The following is a 25,543-nucleotide window of genomic DNA, read 5'->3' as shown; positions in this document are numbered from 1 at the left end:
GTATAGATCCTTCTTTTCTGGTTGTGTGTGTGTATGTAACAGCAAACAGAACAAGGCAGGTAGATTATAATGAAGATATGGTTAAGATATGGAGTTAAATATAAAGTACTGCACTTTTCTTTCCTATATTTCTCAATATGAATAGTTTTACATATTATATGATAGACTGTTATAATACCATATCTAAAGAAATAACTCCCGCCTCCACAGCCCAAACTTTGTCATTTTTCCGCACCACTGCAAAAATGGCACAGATCTTATATATATTGGGCCTTTCCCTAAAGACCTCCTACTAAACCAGTTAAGATTCCTAAGCTTTAATTACTTAATTGGAGCTATCTATGCACTTTGCAATTTGTACTTTAAACACATTCCCCTATAGTGTACATTGGTTTTTATGTCTATATTTATATTCATTTTTTAACTATTCTTGTTATTTTTATAGTGTTGTAAAAATAAAATATTTTTATTATATATATAGTGTGGTGATAGAATTGATAAACCTAGAAATACAACCCCGTTGGTCGCTTGAACCCCTATTCGGTATTCCCAATTGTTTCTCTGCAGTAATACACCATTGCTGTTTATTTAGGGGACAGCTGACGCCCAGATAATTGGGAGTGTTATTCAGTTTGCAATTAGAGTAATAGTATCATAAGTGGCGCGGCACTTCGTTGCACTAATATATATATATATATATGAGGCAGTCGATATATACGGCTGTCGGCATACCGACGCTCTGTATAACGGCGCCGGGATCCTGACCGCAGGGATACCGACCGCTGGGATACCGATCGCCGGGATACCGACCGCCGGGATACCGACCGCCGGGATACCGACAACTATTCTCCCTCTTGGAGAGGCAAGGGGCTCTTTTGTGCTAGCCCTGCGGCCGGCATTCTGGCAACCGGGATCCCGAGCGCCGGTATATCATAGTTCACTATATATATATATATATATATATATACTGTATACACACATACATATATATGTGTGTAGTTAAGTGCCATCAAGTCCTTGCTAACTTGTAGTGAGCCTATGTTTAGTTGCCATGAACAAATTTTGATCAAACCATCTCACTGCTGGTCTTTCCCTTTTTCATTGGCCTTCAATTTTTCTAAGCATAATGTCTTTCTCTAGGGATCCTCTACATAATGTGTCGAAAGTAGGAAAGGTGCATTCTTTTCATTTGTGCTTCTAGGGTGAGTTTAGGTTTTATCTCATCTAATACTCATGCTTTATTTCTGAAGCAGTAATAATCCTCACATGGCATAAATTATACAGTATATATATTAATTTATGCATGCCTCTTGCGCAGGGCTTAAAGTGGTCATGGAGAGGTGGGGGAACTCATCTCCCCCACGACCCCTCCCGCTTAGCGCCGTTCACTGCAAAAGGGGTGTGGACTCACAAGGAAGGGCGTGGTCACACAAAAGTGCCCCCAATTCAAAATAATGCCTCACAGTAGCACAATCTTATTCACATTGCCTGCCCCACATACTAGTGCCCTTTACACACACAATGCCCACAATAGGAGAGCCACTTACAAACACAATGCCCAAAGCAGTGCCCCCTCCTAATTTTAGATTTGATTCACAATATAGCAGTATATGTTGAAACCTTTGCTCACCTCTCTTATGTCTTCTATGTGTCCTTTCTGCTTTCTTGTTTCCTTTGTATGTCACTCTCCTCATGTGTCCATATATTCATCCTAGGTATCCCTTACTCCCTATATGATCTCCTTTGTGTCTGATCATCTGAACCTTTATCTTCTTTACTTACCCCCTACATGGTACACCTCTCACTCCCTGTGCCTCACTCCCCCATCTCACCCACTGCACCTGTTAGTTCTGCCTCATCTCACCCCCTGTTCCTCTCACTCCCCCATCTCACCCTGGCGCCTCTTACTTACCCATCTCATCCCCTGTTCCTCTCACTCCCCCATCTCACCCTGGCGCCTCTCACTCCCCCATCTCACCCCCTGCACCTCTCACTCCCCCATCTCACTCCTTGCTCTTCTCACTCCCTTCCCATCTCACCCCCTGTTCCTCTCACTCCCCCATCTCACCCTGGCACCTCTTACTCTCCCATAACACCGCCTGTTCCTCTCACTCCCTCATCTCACCCCCTGCACCTCTCACTCTCCCATCTCACCCCCTGCACCCCCAACTCTTCCATCTCACACCGTGCACCTCTCACTCACTCCCCTATCTCACTCCCTGCTCCTCTCACTCCCCCTTCTCACTCCCTGCTTTTTTCACCCCCTCCCCATCTTACCCCCTGGTCCTCTCACTCCATCTCACCCTCTGCTTATCTCACTCCCTGCTCCTTTCACCCTCTGCTCATCTCACCCCCTGCTCATCTCACTCGCCCATCTCACCCCTGCTTCTTTTACCCCCTCCCCATCTCACCCCCTGCTTCTCTCACTCCATCTCACCCTCTGCTCATCTCACCACCTGCTTCTCTCATCCCCATCTCACCCCCTGCTTCTTTTACAACCCCCCTCCCCCCATCTCACCCCCTGTGTCCTGGAGCATCGGGTCATGGCTGCAGCGTAGTAAAGCTGGCAGCAGGTGCCAGAAAGGACTCACGAACCAGCTGTTATTCAAAAGAAGGGGCCGCACTTTGAAACTGGCACCGACTGCGCACAAATCACGGTTTGTGAACTGCCAACTAATGAGAAGCTGCCACTTGGCAGCTTCTCATTGGTTGGTGGTCCGCGAGCCGTGATTGGCTCATGTCACATTTTGAAATAGCTGCCCCTTCTTTTTGCTAGCAATGCAGCTGGTCCATGAGCTGGGATTGGCTGGCGGCCGCTGCCATCTTTACAATGCTGCTGGTACCTGATGCTTAGTGTGCTGGGCAGACTGCAATTAGAGGTGACAGAACGCAGTTCCGCCCCGTTCTGTCCCACTTTAACCACTGCGTATCAGGTGGGAAAACTGAATGTCAACATTTTTATTTTCATATTAATTAGCAATAAAGAATGATTGTTCTAATGTATTAAGTAGTATATATCTCATTTTGGAATAATTAACAGAAAAGTCATCACATGATTGTTCAGGGACGTAAAGTGAATGATCAAAGCATAAAAAAACATTTCTAATAAAGGATCATTGTGGTTCATTCCGACCTGTTCGCACGCTGCCGTTTTTTGTAGCGCGGCAATCAGGTCGCTACTGCACATGCACCGCAATGCGCAGACGCGTTGTACGGGTACAAAGCGGATCATTGCTGAGCAATGAGTTTAACGAAGAATCCACTCGCACAGCCGATCGCAAGGAGATTGACAGGAAAAAGGCGTTTATGGGTTTCAACTGACCATTTTCTGGGCGTGTTTGAGAAAATGCAAGCGTGTCCAAGCGTTTGCAGGGCGGTGTCTGACGTCAATTCCGGTACCAGACATGCTGAAGTGATCGCAAGGGCTGAGAAAGTTCAGAACTACTCAGAAACTGCACAAAATGTTTTTGCAGAGCTCAGCTGCACAGGCGTTCGCACACTTTCAAAGCGAAAATACTCTACCCTATAGGCGGTGACTATCTGATCGCAGCGCTGCAAAAAGTAGCTAGCGATCAACTCGGAATGAACCCCATTGGCTCATAAGCACCCAATGCTTTATATGGCATTACTTTCTAAAGAGAAGTGCAGACTGTAAATATTGCCTTATGCCTGTACTGTAGCTGCTTTAGAAGGTGCAGTGTGTGGATAAAGTGAACTGTATATTTAAAACCTATTGAACTCTGTGAGTATCCAAGTTTATGCATGTTAAAAGCCTGATCTTATTCTGGATTGATTATATATGCGGATACATACCAGTTTATAATATTCAGTTCTTATCCACAGCACCATTTAAGTGTGATGTACAAATTTAACAGTAACATGAGTCTTACTTTGTCTTAATAATTTATCAACAAACAATTTTTGAGGGTGTCTTTGATTGTAGTTATCTTATTTCCTTATTTGTTCTAGTCCCAAGTTCAAATAAATTTGAAAGTGCATTGCAAACAATAAAATATTTTAAAAAAATATATAGATGTAAAAAACTTTAAATAAGTTCTCCAATTAGAAACTCACACATGTAATATGCAATATTGGGTGGGAGGTAAAGAACTCCAAGTCCGGCAGCTGTGCGGGATGCCAGCTGAAAGCGGACATTTTTTTAAAGGGGCAATCACGTACAAGGCTAAACCATGAGTTTGGCCAGTATCCAGCACAGCCGCTGGACTCAGAGTTCGTAACATCCCACCCTGTGTGAGAGAGATAATTAGGAATACAAAAAGGGCTACATTTATGCATAAGACTTTGATAATTCAGTCATCCCTTAGGTACAGTCCTCATGGTATTTCCTGGATCATTGAGGAAAAATAATCCACTAATTTTATTGCAATTTGAATCAATACACAGGACAGGACTTGATATGAATGCTATCTTGAGCTGAATTCACAGCAAAAGGAGCATACCTGTTTTTTTATTTATTTTTCCATGTGGCCTCCAAAAGGATATTACCATCTGTTGTGATCCACAATAGTATACATGATGCATGAGTGTTTCCTTCAAATGTGAGCACAAATAATTATTACAGAATATTTCATAAATATGTGGATAAAAAATAGGAATACATGTGCCATGATCTGGAAAGTAGGAATATTTCGACATGATATTGGTTTTGTTAAAAGAAAATTAAGAACAAAAGTTTTCATTAATTTATTATTATAATTTATAACGGACTGAATATTACAGTATATACTTGTTCTAAATTTATAGTGGAGAAACCCCGGAAGGTAGCCTTGATAGTTATAAATAGCATATAATAAACATTACCTATACTTACATTAATACATTGCATTAATTAGAGATGTGAGAAATAGGGGAGGATATGGTAGGGCACATTCAAATCTGGGGAATACATAGGAAGTAAACATACTGTATATGGGTCTATCAAGTCTGTAAATGCAAAATTGGGGGTTACTGCTAATTATGATAAAATGATCACTGGAACTCAATATCTAGAAGCCTGGTTTTGGTTGTAGAAAGGGAATAAAGGAAATAGAAACATGTGTGAGTAGTAGAAAAAAAGTCAATATGATATACATAATGAAACATAATTAAGTGCTGTCCATATTAGCTGCTATCTGCTTTATATTTTACCAGTTTGGATTCAACCAAGAGAGTTTATTGCAAGAGGGCAACTGAAATAGATGATGTGTTTCCTGCTAATGATTTAGTCCCTGAGTTCCATGAGTATTTACCTATTGCAATGGCATCCAGGTTTACAAACACTTAAACTGGGCCCCTGGAGATAGCTTATCCAACATCCCATAATACTAAAAAGGGTAGATTCATCAAATGTGATGGAATCTTACTGGGCAGTATCTTTGTAAATATGCTAACAGATCAGGCATTTAAGTCCTGTAAGCATTCCAGAAGCCCCAGTGCATCACCAGTGATCAGGGAGACTAATACTGAAGACCTGGCACTGAGCTCACATTCATTGCATCTGCATAAACCCACCTGGGAATTACATTAATATTTATTGTACTTCATTTTTATTTGCTGTTTATCATCAACATTTTGAGAAAAACATGTTTGGATTCCTGCCCTGTATTGCATTCACGTTGAAGAATATTATATCACTGTGTTAATTTCATAATTCAGTAATTTACTAGTAGTTATTTACTAGTAGTAAATAAGAAACATGTTGTAATTAAACAGGAAATAAGCCACACATTTTAAACACACATGACTACTGTACGTTCCATAAAATGCATGTATTACATTATGTGATTGTGCTGCATATACCTATAGGTATAGTATAGGGGTGGCTTAGGATGAAAAACCAGCCAGGGATATTTCTGGAAGCAGTCTGATGAGAGGGTGGGCTCAACTGAGAGGATGTGAATCCCTCTTCATAGGGCCTGATTGTACACAATTGCAGCTTTCCTTATGTTTTTTGCTGCAGACCATGGGCGGATTGGCATCTAAAAGTGGCCCTGTAGAATTTTGTATAAGTGTCCGACATGGGCAGCCCAAGAAGTATAACATACCATGTAGCCATGGCAGCATCACTGGATGGCAGAGTTGCTGTACTGCAGAGATGGAATAACAGACAGTGTACTGAAAGCTGTTGGCTGCCTTTCATATATGTGTGTGGTGGGGGGGAGGGGCAGGGCACATGACAGCACCCAAAGCAGGCCCCACAGACATGTCGGCCTACCAGGAATATTCTGTTGACTCCTCTGGCCAATCCGCCACTGGAGTAGCATGTATTATCCAGAAACCCATGTTTAAAAACTTTTGGGGGAAAAAACCATAAGGAAAACAATTAAATTATTGTTATTTTACTTTACTAGATGTGATCACCAACTATATCGTTCTACAGTCACTGGGATGTGTACTCCTAATCTATTTAAACAGGAGAGTGTTGCTAGGGCAGAATACATGACTCCTAAACATGCTGATCAATTAATCTGATGAAAAATGGCACTATCATCTTAACATGTACTGTATTATTTTCATAATTTCAATAATAACATATTGTAATTGTAATATCTTTTTATTTTGTTTTTCTATATGCTAGAACAACTCGGCATGCCGATGGTCTCTTCACTAGTGGATACAGCAAGCTACTGGGTCAACTTTCTGCAAGAAGATATTTAGAATCTTTAATTGGCAAAAGAGTCAGGTGAGATGGGATTTGCATACAATATTTAAAGTGAAGCAAGCCACACATGTGCTTTTCCTTCAGCTAGGTCCAAACACAAAACAACAGAATCAAATTCCAGTTTAGCCACATAATGTATTTACTGTACTTCCAAAAGGATTAGGTTAGCCAAATATAGTTACAGTGTTCATGTTCATATTGAGACCTATCACACTGGAAATTATTCAATTGTTTTAGTTGGATAATTTTTGATAAGTCTCTAAAGGTGTTATGGTCATTATTATGGGCATTGTTAGTTATTTTCAGTGTTTACTAAATTGTGTAATTAACAAATGTTATGACATGTTCGGTGTAAGCATATGTTTGATGATAGCATCAATCATTGCATGTGTTTGGAATAATAGACTATTTTAAATTATAAGTGATAAAATATTAAGGGACAGTAAACAATACGCTACAGTATGTAGTCCAGGGCTGGGAAAAATATTACAAAAAAGTGTTTATGAACTGCAAGGTGGTGGCAGAGCATGATGAGAGTTTTAATTAAAAAATAGCTACAGTAGTATTTAGATCTAACATAAATCACATCAAATTTAGGCTCCCCACCAAAAAATAAAATAAAAAAATCACACACAAATATTTCAGTTTTTGAGATTGAAATTAGGATGGAATATTTTCTTTGTTGAGTTTGTTTTTATTCTTTTTAGCACTGTTTTTTATTATAAGTTTTAAAACTACGTATTTTAAACAATTATATCAGATAGGAATGTATTTTTAAACTTTTTTTAAGAAAAATATGTGTGGCTATAATTTTACCAATTTTATGCTTAACAATTGCAAAATAAAGATAACAGATGTAAGTCAACCATAAAATTCTTGTTTAAACATTTGTAGAATAACTAGTGATAAACTTTGTTGCTGTTTATCAAAATTGTTTTGTCATTTGTTTGAGCACTCACTTATTTTGAGAGGACTAGTCAAAAAAGTGTTTTGCTGGTCACTTCAATATACTATCAGTTTTACAACATGTAATAGATAATAATAATAATAATAATAATAATAATATTTGCTTTATTCTTCAATGTATTATTATTATTATTATTATTAATAATAATAATAATAATAATAATATTTGCTTTATTCAATGTATTATTATTATTATTAATAATACTAATATTAATTATTATTATTATTATTATTATTATTATAAAAAAAATATTAAGAGAGAGAGAGAGCCCTGCTCACAAGAACTTATTTTCTAAATGAAAATGGTAGAACAAGGAGAGAAACCTTAGGGAGCAAAGCAATGGGGTACACAATGTGGAGATTTAAGTGCAAGTGATAGACTTCTACCATTTCCATTTTATGACTATTTTTGGCCTTTTACTGTGTTTAATTATTGCATCACATTTCAAAATATATCTATATGCTAAACTTACTATCTTCTTAATATTTTTCTATTTTCTATATCAGTAATAATGTTGTGGAAGACCCAGTCCCTGTAAAACGTCACTCTGATGCTGTATTCACTGATAACTACAGTCGTTATCGGAAGCAGATGGCAGTAAAGAAGTACTTAAACTCAGTTATGCCTGGAAAGAGAAGGTATTGATGCTCTAGCAGAATTACTTTAATTAAAATGGCACTAACTCTGAAAATTGGAAAGGGAGAAGTGCAGCTACTTGATCATGATTGTCATTATCATCTGGGATTAATTTGAATACTTTTAAGAGAAGTGAAATGATTGCTGTATATTGTATCTAATGAAATAAATCTTAAAATGAAATCCTTTACAAAAACTTGAGATTTTAATTTTTGTACTGCAACAAAAATATTTTGGAATGCGCAATAACAAACATATTCTAGTAGAGGATTTCCATATGTAAACTACCTTTATCAACTTGTGTTTTTTGCTTCAAGTTTGTAACTGTTTTAGCTTTATTTGCTTCTAAGTATAAAATCAGAAATATGTTAACAGGATTGACTGCTGTGAGAATAATTTTTCCTCCACTTTTTGTATTTGCAGCAAGTTTAAAGTGTTCTTTTTGCGTTCTGTCTTGTTAGGTTTAAGGCCATTATCTATTAAAAAAGATGTTAGTTCAGTCAAAAAGGGACACACCTATTTTCTTGCAGAAACTGTCGCTACTTAATAAATACAGTTAAAAAGACAGAGTTTTACGTAGCTAATTCTGCTAATCTTAAAAGAATCTGTAGCACCATGCACACCCAGTTTCTCAGTCTCACTATTGTAGTACATTACTTGACTACTAAACTTGTGAGTGATAAGATGAGCATCTGGAAGCAGTTGTTGTCCCGAATGAGGCATAATTGAGAATTTCCTGCACTGTAGTTATTCACACACCATATTTTCAGGGAATAACCAATTATACTTAATTGTAGTACATAAAATATATATGATTATTGATTAATGATAAGAAGCTTTGAAAACAACTCAATACCAACCATGTATTGCCAGCATATATCAATAAATCTACAATGCTTCCAGATTTATAAATTGAAGTTGTTACATGAAGCTTTTTTTTAACCAATTCTGTCATGGAAACACTGAAGTAAGGGTGTAGCCTTACATAGTGTAAACATAACTAGCTTTAAGCAACTGTGATGTCACTTGTACCTAGTAAACTTTTTGGCTGAATTTTGTTTTAGACAATGGCAACTTCCAATGTATGTAGACAATGTTTACACTTCGCAGTTATACAACCTCATCACAAGATGTTGTGATGTCAATATACATTAAACCAATTCTATTGATAAACTGAATACAACAACCAAATTTTGTCTGCAATGGAATAACTATAAATATTTATTACTCAAATGCAAATCTAATTTGATCTATTAGTCTTCACTTCTTAAGAAGAACATAAATGTCCTAATACAAATTCTGCTCCAAATGTATTATGATGTGTGCACTCCTAGAAACCTGATATTAAGATAACTAGAATGAAAACATGCATAAGTAAGTACAGTACTGTCTCTTGTAAGAAGCACTCAATTCCTTTACTAATTACACGACTCTTAAACTTTATTTATCTCGTTTAAAATTTGGAATCTTTATAACATTACTATTATAAAAATAACATAAGAAATGTGTTAAAAAAGAGAGATTAAAATTGTGTCAATAAAATCATAGTGTGGGATACTAATATCACAGTCACATTATACATAAATTGTCTATTGTTCTGTGCAATAATTTTCTTCTACACCATTTTAATACATTTGTACAATAACCAGGGAAACCTTTTTGTATATTATTATTAAAAATTATACTTATCCTTTTCCTGAAGTGTCCCATGTGATCAAAACTACTGTACTTGTGAAGTGTAATGCCACTTATAATGTGGTAATACAAGGTCTGCTAATGGTCAGATTTATTGCTTAGTATCAACATATAAACTTTGGAAACATAGAAACATAGAATTTGACGGCAGATAAGAACCACTTGGCCCGTCTATTCTGCAGTTGTTGTTTTTTTTTACCTTTTGGTAACCTCAACCCTATTTGATCCTTAGTTATTTGTAAGGATATTCATATGCCTATCCCAAGCATGTTTAAATTGCTCTATTGTCTTAGCCTCTACAATCCTTAATAGGATGACCAACATTATGCATCAGCTATCCATATCAATAGCCCATGAGATAATACAATAGTTTATTTAATAGTACAAATACATTCATATTGTATATAGGAATTGGTCTGTATCATGTGATACATATATCATGTGATAAGTGGCTCAATTCCTTGTATAGGCATTCCTAAGCTAACCACTTTGATCTTATTTGTTTCATCCTTAAGGTGACATACACACACACTACTAAATTGCAACCTAAGAAACACACTTAAAGTATAGTACATCTCTGCAGTGGCATATCTATAATAAGGACAGGGTGTGCAGGGCATATGAGCTCCTGGATCATGATATTTTGGGTGCAGGTACAGTATTAGTAGAGTCTCTGTCACTGTGCCAGAGTCTTTGCAATCTTTTACACATGTACCATCTTGGTAGTGAAAATACTACTGCCGGCAGAAGGTAGGGTGGGTCCACTATATGGAAGGGGCAGGGTGTGTTGTTGTCCTGGGCCTTAATGCGCTTCTGCCAGTCTGTCAGGAGAAAATTATTATTTTCCTTGCTCAGCCATATTTTTCTTACATATTGTAACTATGGTTTATGAGAAGAATAGATTATTAATAATGCAAAATATACCCCTCAGCACCTAGATTTAAGATGTCATGGAAACAAACTAATAGGGAATTCAGCAACACATAGTCCATTTTCTGAAATTCACTCTGTGACCTCAATTATTGCCTAAAAATTTTATATTTGCCAAAATGTTACAACGTGTATAACCATAATTGGCAAAATACACACCAAGTGTGTATGACAATAATCTCCAGTGCCACTCATTTAGTAAATGGTGGTCATAGATTCAATGATTAAAAGGTTTAATGACCAATACATTATGTTAACCCAATTTCGGCAATTTTGAGGCTGTATCAAAGCACTGGTGAATCACTTGCAAGACCAACATTTGCGGTCTCCGCAGCAAATTTATTAGCTGAGTGAGTCATGTATAACATGAGAAAGAATCATACTAGTTGCTTTTGCAACTAAATAAACTAATTTTATTGCAACCTCCTGGAGTGCTGTTTATTTTTTTTATTATATTACCTATTTATTCTGCACCTGGAGTTGATATATTGTTTGTGGTGAGTGTCCATTGTTTTATCCTTTAGCTGAGTATTTTAGATCAGCGATCACTGTCTATAAATTCTCAAATAACTTATGAAAATATCATTTCAATTGTGGGAAAATATGCATACTATACTTATGTAAAAAAAATATGCATACAGTAGGTATACCTGTATATAAAAATAAAGAAAAAATACATATAACATTTAAGATTCTACAAATGTAAAAAGCCTAATAGGCTCTTCATGCCTCTAACCTGTTTTAACAAAAAACATAGCTCAAAAGATCTACTGTAGCTAATACATGCATAGTCATACATTATAAGATCGAACATATTCCCTGTAGCTGTTCCAAACAGAACTTGTATCAGCCAAATAAATTTGTGAATAATAAATAGGACTAGATTCCACTACAGTCCATAAATTAAATGATCCATGTATAAGTTTGGCATACAAATGCTAACATGTTGTTCATACTGTAGTAGTTTTAGTAGTAGTAGTAGTCAGAGGCGTCACCGGGTGTAGTGACACCCGGTGCGCACCCTTAATATGGCAGTGTGCCGGAGGCACGCTCGCAGCAAAAGGGGGCATGGTCACAAGAGAAAAAGGGAGTGGCCACATGGTTCATCACTCCGGGGGCGTGGCCAGCATCTCCGGAGATGCAGGGCTTTACTGGGCTTCCCCCAGAGACTGTTTGCAGTGCTGTCGGCTCCTCTTCTATGACAAGAACTGGGTACTGCAGCAGAATTTCACACTGCAGCACCTGGCTCCTGTCATTGTGGAAGAGCCCACAGATTGGTGTCATCCCTTCTAGGCGTCACACCCGGGTGCAGGCTGCACCCCCCCGCACCTGGCTTGTGTCGCCACTGGTAGTAGTAGTAGTAGTATTAGTAAAGTATTAATTGAACATTTAAATGTTCAGTTTAATCTGATATAATGAGCTGGATTTTAGAATTGTTAACTTTATCCTGTTTTCAGAGCTAAAGACTATAATCATCATGTATCCATCCATAGAGCACAAATTACAAAATATGGGAAATGGAAAAAAAAAACATGCAAATTTCAACTTTACATGTCAGGCACACTTTTATTAAAATCCATTATCTATTGAGTGATCTGTTCATGTACAAATGTGTGAGACAGAAGTTTAAAGGAAGTAAAGTTCTTTTAGCTAATTTGTGCGATACATAACCTACTATAGCTTGCAGATTGATGTTCCTGTCTCCAGCTCACACAAAGAGGCACATGAGTTGGCGGAGCCACTGTAATATTTATTTGTACACTTTCATCATTGATTATGAGAACTTGGCTGTTTTTGTATAAAAAGAAGACAATGGAGATGAAATAACAACTCATGTTTTATAGTCAAGAGGATATCAATCCTGCAAGCCTCCGAGAAGATGCTGATCTAAGTCAAGCACCATTTTCTGAAAACTATGATGATGCCACCATTGATGAGTTGCTGAACCACCTACCATTGGTACTGTATGTCAGTCATTGCAAATCAGATTTCTGTAATCTTCAGATTTTTAATGTAAAATTATCTTTGTTTATATTAGATATGCCTGTTAGAACCCACATTTCACGGTTACAGTTTTATAGTTTTACATAACGCATATTGCATTTATGTCATTCATGCACTGAATGGAATTTATTTGATTGAAATTCACTTACTATTGAAAATAATTTTCTACCATCAGGCTACTTTAATTAAATTACTTTTACATAATTTAACGGCAACTTTTACTGATTACATTCTTTTATCTTTCTCAAAATAATATTTTTTTAATAATCTGTTTATTGTTGTTGCTCCTGTTTACAACACACTTCTAGATCAGTGGCTCTCAATCTTGGTCCTCAGGGACCTCAAACAGATCATGTTTTCAAGGTCACCAAGCAGGTGTACAGGTGTATTCATTAGTTACTGACACATTTTAAAAGATCCACACGTGGAGTTAATTACAGTATTTCACTTGTGATTTTGTGAGGAGACCTGGAAAACATGAACTGTTTGGGGTCCTTAGGGCTGAGTTTGATAACCAACCTGTGTCCTAGGTGATATAGAGGTGATTACTGAAACTTAGTCAGGGAATATGCTAAGCCAATGGTAATAAAAAAATAAATAAAACTAAAAAAATTTTAATGTTCACAAAACAATATAAATAGTACAATTTAAAACAGTATTTGGAAGCAGCTCAACCTCTTGCTTCTTGCGGATAGTAAAGAATTCTCTTAAAAATTTTAAATTTTCAAATTCAAGGAATTATACTGTACAATTACACATGTTCGTTAATATTAAAATGTATAATATAAATACTGTTGAATTCTGTATTTGCTTAACTAAGTCATGCAGAATTTTGATTATATTTAGCGTGTTTGTTAACATTTTTTAAAATGCTACATATGTTAATGCTGCAAATAAAATAATAATATTTGTAAACAAATTAGATAAGAGGAACATTAGAACCAAGCACTAACAAAAGCATGAAAGTTTTTAAGTAAATTAAATTGTTAATATTAGTGGAGATAATGAATAGAATTAATAATCAAATAACAGAATTCCAACAAATATAGTACATAAAATGAATTGCATATAACAAATGAAACTACATTTTTAGTCTAAAAGATAATTAACTTAAATCTAATAAAGTTTAAAAGCATGTTTCAACATTCTAAGAAAATATATACTGTATGTAAAAGTAGGTGTAAAGCAATTCTGCTACTTGAAAGTGACACCTATAATACAGACTGCCATAAACCATAAATCCATATATAAACTTGTGTCGATTTTAAAATACAAACATTAATTTTAACAATAATTTTAAGATCTACCAATATTATGAATATCAGTAATTTCTATTAAGAAATGTGTCTTTATTAAAAAATATCATTAATTTTGCTGTCCCTGTAAAGGTGTTGGTAGACACCTGCCTCCCGATGCTTGGGTCATTAGATTCACAAACATCTAATAGTTCTGATAACTAGATTTTTCATATTATATACTTACTACTCATTTACTATGCAGTGAAATAGAAAATGTTATTAGCTATTGCAGACATTTCCTCAAAATTACAGCTTATCTCTTTTTTTTCTTGTTCGCAGTGTACTTTAGTTTAGTGGATGCTGTTTTGATCAGCTTACTTATTTTATGCACTTACTGGCTCTGCAGCAGTTTTAACAGTATACTAGGTTACTGCAGAACTACTTGTTTGGTATATGCTATTAAAGTAAAAAAAAAAAAATTTTTTTAAGTTACAAATAGGTCTAATAAGCAAATGACCTTAACATATATTCGTCCGATGGAAATACCTACCTAGCAAATTTAGTTTTACAGGTGCAGTCTCTGTAAAAAATACTATCTAAGAGGTTATTAAATTAACCGTGGAGTTTATCGTGCAGCTAATTGCCATGCCGGAGCAATCCAATTAGCCTCACACATGAATGTCTGTTGTTCGACAGAACCTTCCAGATCATGGCAAAATCAGGGCATTGCATGCAGGAAAAAACCCTTGATTCTGCAGTTTATGCGGAATCAGTGGTTTCTGTACCTGAATACTGATTTTCAGTATGGGAAAAAGGCTATGTAATTGAATAGACTTTTCCGTGTTGTGGGGATTTTAGCTGGCAATTGAATACCCTCCAAGTGTTATATCTTCCTACAATGTCTACACAAGGTGGTAGAATCAAATTTTTGAAAGATCTAATTTGAAATAAGAGCACTCTGCATATATGTATCTTACATTTTTATTTTCACTTGGATTTGAAATCCTGTGATATAAATGATTAGCATGGAAGGCTGCTGTATTCACCCACAATTGAAAGGATTTGCAGTCACTAATACACTCACATAAATATTTTATCTGATCAAAAAAGATGTATAAGGTGGGATGTAATGGAGTCCGAGATCACTGGAGGTGCGGGTTGCCAGCTGATCTCAGACTTTTTTTAAAGGGGCAATCACTAATAAGGCATGGACTCCATTACATCCTACCGATAGTGTTAGTAGTGTCAAGTTAGTCTTAATTAGGTTTCAGTATATTTTATCAACACTCATAATGTCATCTTGAGAATGTCGGCATAATCATAGTATCAACATGCAGTGTCAACATTGACCACGTAAACAGTCTTCATGTTGACACTGATAAAATGTCATCATGATAAGAATTTCGACAAAACATTGCTGGTGGTCAGTGTTGGCATACCTGGTTGGCAGGTCCGCCAGCTCCAGCTGTGTCTTCCAGGTCTAGCAGTCAGCTGATGGAGACTTCTGGCTGTTACTGTGTTAGATCCAGTGGTGACTATTGCTAACCCCTAACCCAGGGATGGGCAACAAGCAGTGCTTCAACTGATGTTGAACTACACATCACAGCATGCTGTGACACATTTCCTGATTTTTAGTCCCACAGCAGCTGAAGGGCCACTTTATTGCCCACCCCTGCCTAAACCTAACCGCTATCATTCTCTATCATTCCCCATAGTGAATAACCTTAACCTCTCCCTCCCTGAGAACCTGAATCCTGCGGCCATGTTTCCCCTTCCTTCAATTCCATTACAGACTGTTACTCAAATACTGGTGTGTAAAGTTTCTTTCTCTGCAATAGATTGATTGGTCAGCATATAACAGCTTTTGGTGTATGTGTAAGTTAACTTGGATTTCACTGCACCCACTCACATTTAAATGTGAGGGCAGGGCTCTTAATATAGGTGCTCTGATTGGCCTGCAGCTTGCCAAGAAACTGCTATGTCTGTAAGTTGCAAGTGTCGGTAGAGAGCGGAGATATTATTGTTTTTCTATATAGAGGGATTAGTTGTCTGTACATGCTTCCAAATTAAAGCATTATAGATAAAACTGAATAGAAATTCATCTTTTTAAAAAATTTTTAGGACATGCATGTTTGAAAACAAACTTTTTTTTCTTTCTTGCAGAACCTTTGAAGAAGATTTTTCGGTTGTTTAATGAAAAGAACAAGTTTACTATATTTTTCAGTTTGACATAGTATTTCAAAAAGATTCTGTATTCAAACCAAAACAAATTTGTTGTGAGGTGAAAATTGTGACAAATATGTTTCTTATATTTAACAGTTGATGTTTACACTGTAAATATTACTTTAGAGATCTCTACCTACAGCTGTACATAGATATGCAAAACCTTATGGAAAGCCTGTGATTTCATATGCTTCAAATACTTTATTTCAATAAACGCATTTGAAAGATGAACATGGATAAAGGACAGTGTTACACTTTGTAGGCTGAAAAAGTTAAGAGGAACCAGAAATATGTGTATTGGATTAAACCCAATAAAGAATAGGGTCAGCAACACCCATTGTAGCCATTTGAAGACACTTGAATTTACATTATGCTTACCTAGAGAGATCCATCGTGCCATGGGGTGGCTTTCCTATTCTCCTATATAGAATCAAATTGGATTTTGATTACAAAATAATTCTTACACTTTAAAGATAATGAAACATGTGTCAGCTTTGGAACCTATATAGTTGAACCTGGCCAGTATAAATAATGCACCTTTTCATGAATTGTATGTAATCCTTATTTTGTTTTAAAAATATTTTGATAATATATAAAGAGGCTGAATGTATCTGTCATTTTAATGTTATAATTTAAAAAGCTGAGGATCTTAAAAGGTTCAGATATGCCCAGAGGAAGATAGGAAGCAGAGATTTATTTAATGTAAAAATTTATCTACAGCATAAATATTCCAAAATTTAATTGTGTATATCTTTGCTGATGACAGCATTACTTATATATAAAGTGGATACTGGGAAATTATAATATTTTTTCAAAATGAATGTATCTTAGGAAATATGCAGATAATAAAGAGATTTTATCATCGCTGCAAACTGGGATGGCTTTGCTTTGATTTGTGTCATTCTAGGTTCTTACAATATGAGACCATGATTATAGCTCTAATTGTTTCTGTCCCGACAACCGCACTTTATATATAATACAATATGCTTATTGTCTAGAATACTGTTGTATAGGGGTTAAATTCACATTTGCAAGACAGAATTTATATACTAGCTATTATTTTATCCTTATAACATATAGGGGCTGATTTAGACTAAGGATCAAATCTAGGTACTGGGTACAAAATCTCAACATGTACAACATGGTTTGCTCAGTTGCAATTTTTGTTACCAGGCAAAATTAACTCCTAAGTCTGACAAATGTGGGCATACTGTATGTAATAGGGTCTGAGTTTGCCGGATACTTGGTAGGTGTCAAGTATAATTTTACATAGTCCACTTTCTAGTAGTGTACAGTCTTGACTTTTCAGAAATATATATTTTTTTATATATGTTTATTGATTTTTGACATACAAAAAATGCTGGCAGTACAACTTAATATGGAGTAAGTTCATAATCCACTAATACTGAGCAGAAAAATTTATATCATGCATACGCAATTGGTGCAATGAGTATCACCCAGTATAGTTCAAGTACAATGCAGAACCAAATGGATGAATCTGCCAGAACAATAGCACACAATAACATACAAATGGGTCCACAGTTATCTTGGCTAGTTTGCTGCGCCTAGGCACAACATGGTCTATTAACATAAACCCTTTATCTATTGTTCTCAGCTGTAATACAATACAGAGAACAATACACCAGGGGATTCATTCATTACAGCAGGGGATTAAATCCGACTGCCCAGTCTCAGTTAATCCTGTTAAAGGTCAAGATAAACATGGACCCATCTACATAAAAGAGAAGAAACAAAACAGGGGGGAGGAAGACTAAGGAAAATGGGGGGGAGGGGTGGGATAAATAGAGATGGGTGTGCCAATAAAGAAAATTGTGGAGAGTTGCCCACTTTCCTGAAAGGCAACTAGAGGGGTTCAACCTGTAAAGAATATGAATACGGGCCCAAATTCAAGCTGTATTCAGTGAATATGATTGTGAGGACTTAAAATCCAACCAAGGGTACCATATTGCGGTAAACTCCTGGTACCTCTCCAGTGTCACCCTGAGATGTCCCATAGACATATACATGTCAATTCTATTGAACCATTCCTTCATAGTAGGCGGGGTAGCGGACCACCAGCTTTCGTGGCACTATTGAGGAACTTTTTTAAGGATCTTTTTTATGAGCCAGAAAGAGGGGGAGGAGGGAACCTCTTCACCCACTAGAAGTAGCCACAATATTGTCCCAGAAAGGCCAAAGTGATTGCCATTCCCACCAAACTTTTCAGAAATATTTAAGCCTCACCAGAGGTATAATTTCATACCACTTGCCCCGGAAGCAAGATAGTTTTTGCCTCCCCCATGCCAACTCATAAAACAAATGATACGACCCTGTCCTATGAAAATTATTTGTATCATGTTCGGCCATGGGTACAGATCCATGTGAATTTGGACTGTTAATCTGACGATTGTGCAGAACAAAATAGACAGTGACGAATGCACAGTAATGTATAAATCACTTATTCCACCTGTAATCTTTGTGACCGACAGATATTAGGGCATTTTAGCGACCACCAGAGATTACAGAGAGGATTTTAGTGACTACCAGACAATATTAACTGCAATTTTGTTACCGCCAGGCAGCACTGATAGCAATTTAATGACCACCAACCAATAATAATAATAATATTTGTGACTGCCATACACCACTTAAAGCATTCTTGTAACTACCAGACAATATGGAGAGCATTTTTGTGTCATATAATACAGAGACCATCAGTGCCCACCATATAATACTAAACCATATAAACAAAACTCTAAAAGCTATGTGTGCAAATCAGAATCAGAATCAGAATCAGCTTTATTGGCCAGGTGTACTCACGTACACTAGGAATTCTTTGTGGTACAATGCATCGCCAAGCAGCAACATGAAGGAGGAAAAACGTTGCATACATTACAAACATTACACATATGAGTTCATACTGCACATATGCAACTGTACAGTAGACATATTATACATTTAAGACTAAAAACTAAGGCTGCTTGGCAGAGCAGCACCGAAATGCTAGGAGCTTAGGAAATAAAATCCCAGAACTAACTGCAATAATGACAAGGGATGATCTAGACATTGTGGCAATTACAGAGTCATGGTACAATGAAAATCATGACTGGGACATAGCTATACCGGGATATACTTTATTTAGGAAGGACAGAATTGGAAAAATCGGAGGAGGGGTAGCAATGTATGTAAAAAATACCATAAATACTACATTAATACAAAGTATTGAAGAAAAAACTGAGGCCCTTTGGGTGACCATAGAAACAGGGGAAAAGTTGATTATTAGTATTGGCGTCATATACAGGCCACTAGGTCAGGAAGAGGAACTCGACAAGAACCTATTGCAGGACATAACTAAAATGGCATTAAAAGGAGAGGTAATAATCATGGGAGACTTTAATCTTCCTGATGTAAACTGGGAGGTGTCTGTTGCTAATTCCACTAGAAGTAGGAACATTTTAAATTCCCTTCAGGGAGCATCCCTCCACCAATTGTTGAGGGAGCCCACTCGGAAAGACGCAATATTAGACTTAATACTTACAAATGGAGACAGATTATCGGACGTAAAAGTGGGTGAAAACCTGGGATCCAGTGATCAGCAAGCAGTATGGTTCAGCATTAAGACAGAGACTGACTCGTCCCATACAAAAACAAAGGTGTTGGATTTTAGGAAGGCTGATTTTGTAGGGATGGGAAAATGTGTAAGCGATTCTTTGGCAGAGTGGAGGAACTTGGAAGCAGTGCAGGAGAGGTGGGAAACATTAAAATGTGCAATATTGAAGGCAACAGACCTTTGTATCAAAACTGTTAGGAAAAACACAAGGAAAAGGAAGCCAGTGTGGTTTGCAAAAGAAGTAGCAAATATTGTGAGAGCAAAAAAGATGGCTTTTAGGAAATATAAGCGGACACAAAATAATAAAGACAAAGAGATATATCTAGTTAGACAGAAGGAGACTAAGAAGGTAATCAGATGTGCAAAGGCACAAGCTGAGGAGAAAATGGCCCAGTCAGTGGGTAAAGGAGGCAAAACTTTTTATAGGTATATAAGCGAAAGGAGAAAAACAAAAGGCGGAATTAATAAACTAAAGACGGACACTGGGAGTTTTGTTGAAGGAGACAATTTAATAGCAGATCATCTTAATGATTATTTTTGCTCAGTATTTACTACTGAAAGAGAGGGGAAGGGGCCACAGTTAAGTTGCAGGGATATTCAGGAAAATGAAACAAGTACATTTACAGAGGAGAAGGTCCTAACAGAACTCTCAAAGCTGAAAGTGGACAAATCTATGGGGCCAGATGGGATACATCCAAGGATACTAAAAGAACTTTAAGAGGTGCTGGTAGCACCATTGACAGAATTATTCAACCAGTCATTAGCTACAGGACTAATTCCAGAGGACTGGAAAAGAGCAAACGTAGTCCCACTGCACAAAAGTGGAAGCAAGGAAGAGGCAAACAACTACAGACCAGTGAGTCTTACATCAGTAGTAGGGAAATTGATGGAAACACTCCTAAAAGAAAGAGTTGTAGATTATCTCAAATCCGGCAATTTACAGGATCCCAAACAGCATGGATTCACTGGGGGGAGATCATGTCAAACAAATCTTATTGACTTTTTTGATTGTGTGACTAAAGTGATGGATAAAGGTGGAGCCATGGATATAGCTTATCTAGACTTTAGTAAGGCTTTTGACACTGTTCCACATCGCAGACTGCTAAATAATCTTGAAAGTTTGGGATTGGATATTAGGATTATTGAATGGATAAGATGTTGGTTGAAGGATAGAAAACAGAGAGTTGTGGTAAATGGAGTGCATTCACAGGAGGGAAATGTTACCAGTGGAGTACCCCAGGGATCTGTACTTGGACCAGTGCTTTTTAATATGTTTATTGGTGACATTGCAAATGGCATTAAAGGGAAAGCATGCCTTTTTGCAGATGACACAAAGGTATGCAACAGGGTAGACACACCAGGTGGGGTAAAACAAATGATTGAGGATCTAGGTAGACTAGAGGAATGGTCAAGAGTCTGGCAATTACAGTTTAATGCCAAAAAATGCAAAATTATGCACTTGGGTCTCAAAAATCCTAAAGCTAAATATAGTATTAATGACACTATACTGGAAACTACTGAGGAGGAAAGGGATCTAGGAGTCACTATTTCAGATGACTTAAAGGCAGGTAAGCAATGTAACAAGGCAATGAGGAAGGCTAGTCAGATGCTTGGCTGCATTGGGAGAGGAATCAACAGCAGAAAGAAAGAAGTAATAATGCCACTGTATAGGTCATTGGTACGGCCTCATCTAGAATACTGTATTCAGTTCTGGAGGCCATATCTTCAAAAGTATATTAATACATTAGAAACTGTACAAAGGAGGGCAACTAAAATGGTGCATGGCCTACATCATAAAACATACCCAGAAAGACTAAGAAATCTCAATATGTATAGTTTGGAGCAGAGAAGGGAAAGGGGGGACATGATAGAAACTTTCAAATATATCAAGGGTTTTAACAAAGTCCAGGTAGGAAACATTCTCCAAATGAAGAGAAGCAATAGGACACGAGGACATCCACTGAGGCTGGAGGGGGGGAGGTTCAGGGGAAATTTGCGGAAAAATTATTTCACAGAAAGGGTAGTGGACAAGTGGAATAGCCTCCCATCAGAGGTGGTAGAGGCTAAGACAGTAGAGCAATTTAAACATGCATGGGATAGACATAAGGATATCCTTACAAAGAAATAACGATCAAATAAGGTTAGAGATAAAAATAATGTAAAAAAAAAAAAAAAAGGGGGCAGACTAGATGGGCCAAGTGGTTCTTATCTGCCGACAAATTCTATGTTTCTATGTTTCTATGTTTCTATGTTTCTATAATGCAGAAAATTGCAGTGCCTACCATATAACGCAGAGAGTGTCGCAGTGTCCCCTATGTAATGCAGAGTGTTGCAGTGACTGCCATATAGTGCAGTGAGCATCTCAGTGACCTCCATATTATACAGAGAGGATTGCCTGCCAGAACAACATGCCCACACACCCACCCACTCTACGTCTGGGAGTTCCACCTGTAGTTACAGACACATACATATAAAGTTAAACAGATATACATATATATTTACACAGACACATATAAATATACAGTAGTTACACAAGCTTGTATACAGAGTTACAGACACATAAATCTAAGTAACACAGACACATATAGTTGCACACACACACACACACACACACACACACACACACACACGTAGAATTACTCAGAGACATATATACACAGACACATACTTAGTTACACGCACACACACACACACACACACACACACACACAATTACTCAGAGACATATATACACAGACACATACTTAGTTACACACACACACACACACACACACACACACATACACACACATATAGAATTACTCAGAGACATATATACACAGACACATACTTAGTTACACAGACACACATAATGACAGTTGTCACTGAATGAGGACTGTGGCAGCTCCTTCACTCCTCTGTCCAACACTGGGCCATGTTACACTGCAGAAATAAGCACTGGGTGCTTGGCATCACCCTCTGCAAGGACACTGCTGCCTTCTTCTCCTGTACTTTTTTCTGATCATAAGGATGGCACCTTGAAGTAAGGATATGCCCCCAGACACCCCCATGCTGTGAGCACGCAGCCATTCTCACTGCAAGCAGCTGTTCCTTCCTTGTTTGGGAGGTGGAACTTCTGCCTGCCTTGCTTGTAGGGGAGGTAATAATAGTAGAAGGAGGTGGAGCTGCACTGGCTGGCAGTCAGAACTTGCAAGGTGAGAAGGGAGAAGTGTTTGTTCCTATAGCACTGGCTGTCGCTGCAACTGTCAAGAGCATTAGATGAATGATACTTAGTGTAATAGCACCGTCACTGCCAATGACCTGGGCTGTAAGCTGGTTGGGACAGTAAAGGTTCCCCCTTCTCATGGCTGGAGCCCATCGGCCACTGACTCAGATGTCTCTGGCAGATCCACTCCTGATCCTCACGGTCAGATATAATGTATGATATATAATGTATGATTCACTATAATATCTTGTGTCATACAAAACCTTTTTAATACTAACAGAATAATGTCTAATATCGCAATATGAATGGTTAAAGTTTGATATGAGTGAGGGTTGTTCTTAAGTGGTGGGGTTGGTACATTTGTTCAGGTGTTAAAGTGAGCCAGAACAAGGTGGAACTGCATTCTGTCAGTTCCATTTGGAGAAGGAACCAGTTTCGCTACTTCTGCCCCACCTAACCCAGAATGTCTGCCCGGCACCCAGGGAGATGCTGGGCACTCACTGAGATTTTTTTTTTACCAGCGAGCACCCTGCTCCTTTCCCACAGTGGAAGCTAGAGGCAGGAGCTCACTCCTGAGCTCCGGCTCCTGAGTCCCGTAGTGTGCACTATGAGAGAGAGACGTCATGACGTCTCTCCCATATTCCCGAGAAGCAGCCAGCCAGAGCAGATGGATGGCAGCATTCGGACACAGGTGCAGGGCTTAAGGTAAGTATTATGTTTTTTTTGTGTGTATGGTGCACTATCAAAGGGGCATTAATACTGGGGCAATACTACAGTGGGCATTATTAGGGGCACTACTACATGGGGCATTACTTCTGGGGGCACTACTACAGGGGGCATTACTACTGGGGGCACTACTACAGGAGGCATTACTACTGGGGGCATTACTGATGGGGGCACTGTATAAGGTGCATCCTTACTGGGGGCATAAGGGGCACCACAACTATGGGTACTGCATAAGGGGCATTACCACTTTGGGCATTACATAAGGGGCATTACCACTGTGGGCATTGTATAAGGGGCTATACTGCTGTGGGCATTATGGGGGTAATACAGATTTGATTGCAGCAGCAAATTTGTTAGCATATGGGCAAAACCATGTGCACTGCAGGGGGTGGGGCAGATATAACATTTGCAGAGAGAGTTAGATTTGGGTGGGTTATTTTGTTTCTGTGCAGGGTAAATACTGGCTGCTTTATTTTTACACTGCAATTTAGATTTCCGTTTGAACACACCCCACCCAAATCTAATTCTCTCTGCATGTTATATCTGCCCTCCCTGCAGTGCACATGGGCCCTCATTCCGAGTTGTTCGCTCGCAAGCTGCTTTTAGCAGCATTGCACACGCTACGCCGCCGCCTACTGGGAGTGAATCTTAGCTTATCAAAATTGCGAACGAAAGATTCGCAAAATTGTGAGAAGACTTCTCTGTGCAGTTTCTGAGTAGCTCGAGACTTACTCTTCCAGTGCGATCAGTTCAGTGCTTGTCGTTCCTGGTTTGACGTCACAAACACACCCAGCGTTCGCTCAGACACTCCTCCGTTTCTCCAGCCACTCCCGCGTTTTTCCCAGAAACTGTAGCGTTTTTTCACACACTCCCATAAAACGGCCAATTTCCGCCCAGAAACACCCACTTCCTGTCAATCACATTACGAACACCAGAACGAAGAAAAAATCTCATAATGCTGTGAGTAAAATACCTAACTGCATAGCAAATTTACTTGGCGCAGTCGCACTGCGGACATTGCGCATGCACATTAGCGACTAATCGCTCCGTTGCGAGAAAAAAATAACGAGCGAACAACTCGGAATGACCCCCATGGTTTTGCACCACTGCTAACAAATTTGTTGCTGCGATTAACTCTGAATTAGGCCCTATGTGTATTAGTGATACAACTACAGTGGGCATTTTGTACAAGTGATACTCAGAAAATTAGAATATTGCGCAAAAGTTAATTTATTTCAGTAATTCAACTTAAAAGGTGAAACGAATATATTATATAGACTCATTACATGCAAGGTGAAATATTTCAAGCCTTTATTTGTTATAATTTTGATGATTGTGTCTTACAGCTTAAGAAAACCCCAAATCTAAAATCTCAGAAAATTAGAATATTGTGAAAAGTTCAATATTGTAGGCTCAAAGTGTCACACCTTAATCAGCTAATTAATCTAAACCACCTGCATAGGTTTCCTGAGCATTGAAATGGTCTCTCAGTCTGGTTCAGTACAATTCACAATCATGGGGAAGACTGCTGACCTGACAGTTGTGCAGACAACCATCATTGACACCCTCCACAAGGAGGGAAAGCCTCAAAAGGAAATTGCAAAAGAAGTTGGATGTTCTCAAAGTGCTGTATCAAAGCACATTCATA

General features: G+C 37.8%; 1 protein-coding gene across 1 annotated transcript in view; it reads left to right on the top strand.

Annotated features, from left to right (window-relative positions):
- Window positions 1-16,595, top strand: part of VIP (vasoactive intestinal peptide) — a 36,426-nt gene extending 19,831 nt beyond the window's left edge. Inside the window, exons 4-7 of the mRNA XM_063919774.1 lie at window positions 6,578-6,682; window positions 8,135-8,266; window positions 12,734-12,848; window positions 16,295-16,595. Of these exons, the coding sequence (XP_063775844.1) occupies window positions 6,578-6,682; window positions 8,135-8,266; window positions 12,734-12,848; window positions 16,295-16,303 (361 nt within the window). The 3' untranslated portion in view covers window positions 16,304-16,595. The remainder of the gene's footprint in view (window positions 1-6,577; window positions 6,683-8,134; window positions 8,267-12,733; window positions 12,849-16,294) is intronic.
- The last annotated feature ends 8,948 nt before the right edge of the window (window positions 16,596-25,543 follow it).

This window comes from Pseudophryne corroboree, chromosome 4 (assembly GCF_028390025.1).
Source record: "Pseudophryne corroboree isolate aPseCor3 chromosome 4, aPseCor3.hap2, whole genome shotgun sequence".
Taxonomy (NCBI): Eukaryota; Metazoa; Chordata; class Amphibia; order Anura; family Myobatrachidae; genus Pseudophryne; species Pseudophryne corroboree.
This window is presented reverse-complemented; position numbering and strand designations above follow the sequence as displayed.